Source organism: Portunus trituberculatus, chromosome 13 (genome assembly GCF_017591435.1).
Source record: "Portunus trituberculatus isolate SZX2019 chromosome 13, ASM1759143v1, whole genome shotgun sequence".
Classification (NCBI taxonomy): Eukaryota; Metazoa; Arthropoda; class Malacostraca; order Decapoda; family Portunidae; genus Portunus; species Portunus trituberculatus.
The window spans coordinates 10,154,959-10,157,458 of record NC_059267.1 but is presented as its reverse complement, the minus strand read 5'-3'; the positions used below and the strand labels follow the sequence as shown (position 1 = coordinate 10,157,458).

The 2,500-nt window shown below is 48.2% G+C and overlaps 1 protein-coding gene across 3 annotated transcripts in view; it reads left to right on the top strand.

The window, feature by feature from the left end:
* The window catches only part of LOC123503309 (transcription factor GATA-4-like), a 212,631-nt gene that overhangs the window by 176,517 nt on the left and 33,614 nt on the right, over positions 1-2,500 (top strand). For all 3 annotated transcript variants that reach the window (XM_045252977.1, XM_045252976.1, XM_045252978.1), the window contains one exon: positions 1-538. This exon is cut by the window's left edge and continues 572 nt beyond it. In XM_045252977.1, coding sequence (XP_045108912.1) covers positions 169-538 — 370 coding nt within the window. In that variant the 5' untranslated portion in view covers positions 1-168. The remainder of the gene's footprint in view (positions 539-2,500) is intronic.

The following is a 2,500-nucleotide window of genomic DNA, read 5'->3' as shown; positions in this document are numbered from 1 at the left end:
CTGTGCGCGTATGTGTGTGTGTACTCCAGTGACTCCCTCCCTGCAACAGTAAGCCGGGAGGAGCAGGAGGTGACGACGGCGGCGGCGACGGCGGAGGAGGGTGCGCCCACAGTGCAGGTTGGCGAGCGGCGCGGGCCCCAGGCAGTCGTCGGGGTGGAGTTCCCGGCAATGTTTCCCCCGGGGAGCGCGGGCGGGTACGGCCAGGAGGGCGGCCAAAACCTGCTCACGCCCTCCATGTACACCTCCCACGCCCACACCCACATGCTGCCCTACAACTCCTACTCCACACAGCTGGTGCAGCCCTCCACGCCCTCGCCCTCCATGTGGCAGTCCCCCGCCCATACCGCCCTCGCGCCCACTGCCCCGCCCACCGAACAGACCTTCTCATCGCCCCTAGGCTTCAACTGCGGGCGTGATGGGTACCTCCAGGGCGCGGGCGGGCAGAGTCTCCAGGCGCCCATCAGCCACTACCAGGCCTACGCCCAGATGAACCATGGCATGTGGCGCCACTACGACATGGGCCTCCAGGGCATCGCAAGTGAGTACCCGCACGCCCCACGCACGCACACACACACACACACACACACACACACACACACACACACACACACACACACACACACACACACACAGTACTCCTTATCCTAAGTATTGTTTCTTAACCATATTTTTTTTCTACGATCGTTTCTCATCATTATTATTGTTATCATCACCATTATTCTTAGCATCATCATCATCATCACCATTGTCAATCATCATCATCATCATCATCACGTTCAGCCTCACTACATCAATGCATGACGTGATTTTAAGAGAATTTATGCAAATGTTTAGGTCGTTCATATTTTAAACCACCATTTTGCCACAAGGACACTAATTACGTACAGCACACACACACACACACACACACACACACACACACACACACACACACACACACACACACACACACACACACACACACACACACACACACACACACACACACACACACACACACACACACACACACACACACACACACACACACAATTTTACTGAAATTCTGGAAAGAGGGAAAGACAGAAAAGCGGAAAAAATTGGAAAAATATACAGAAAAGCAAGGAAAAGTCAAAACAAACCAACAAAAACAAGAAAAACAAAACAAAACACAGCTAATAGAAAAATAACACAAATTTGACACATAGAAAAATAATAACAAAGAAAAAAAACAAAGAAAAGAGAAAAATTAAAATCTATCGTCCCTGTCTCCACACTCCCCCGTCTCTCTTCCCTGCATCCCTCTCCCCTCTCCCCCTCCCTCTCCCCTCCCACACAGTTCATTAGACAGTCTATGCAGCGCCGTTTTAAAACCACATCGAGACCTCCAGAACGTCACCAGATAACATCATGAGGATAACTTACTGCCCCGCCTCCACCTGTCCCGCGCGAGAGAGAGAGAGAGAGAGAGATGAAAAGTGGAGAGAGAGTGAATGAGAGAGAGAGAGAGAGAGAGAGAGAGAGAGAGAGAGAGAGAGAGAGAGAGAGAGAGAGAGAGAGAGAACATAAGAAAACAAGGGAGGCTGCAACAAATCATGAGGCCTATACGAAGCAGTCCCTGTATAAAATAAATCTACCTATTTCCACTTATCATCTCCATCCATGTGTGTGCTTCATCTTCAAAGCTCCCTATTGACTCACCACTAACACCATGACTACTGAGGCCGTTCCATTCATTAACCACTCTATTTAGAACCACTTCCTTCCCATCCCTTTCTCAAACATAAATTTCTTCAAGCTTGAAACTGTTAATTATTGTTCTACCCTGCGACTGATATTAAAAACTTTGCTCATGTCCCCTTTGTTATAGTCCCCATACCGCTTAAATACTTCTATCAGGTCCCCTCTTAGCTTTCGTCTCTTTAAATCAGGTCCCCTCTTAGCTTTCGTCTCTCTAAATCAGGTCCCCTCTTAGCCTTCGTCTCTTTAAATCAGGTCCTCTCTTAGTCTTCATCTCTAAATCAGGTCTTAGTCTTCGTCTCTCTAAATCAGGTCCCCTCTTAGCCTTCGTCTCTTTAAATCAGGTCCCCTCTTAGCTAATTCAGGTCTAGCCTCGTCTTAAATCAGGTCCTCTCTTAGTCTTCATCTCTCTAAATCAGGTCCCCTCTTAGTCTTCGTCTCTCTAAATCAGGTCCCCTCTTAGCCTTTGTCTCTTTAAATCAGGTCCCCTCTTAGCATTCGTCTCTCTAAATCAGGGGTTTTCAACATTTTTCTCGTCACGAACCCTCTGAATTATAAGACCATCGACCCGAACCCCCAAAATTTGACATCGAAAAGAATGTTAATTTAGTGACTGACGCTAACTCAATAGGCGAAGGTGACGCTAACTCAATAGGTGAAGGTGACGCTAACTCAATAGGCGAAGGTGACGCTAACTCAATAGGCGAAGGTGACGCTAACTGAATAGGCCAAGGTGACGCTAACTCAATACGCAAAGGTGACGCTAACTCAATAGGCGAAG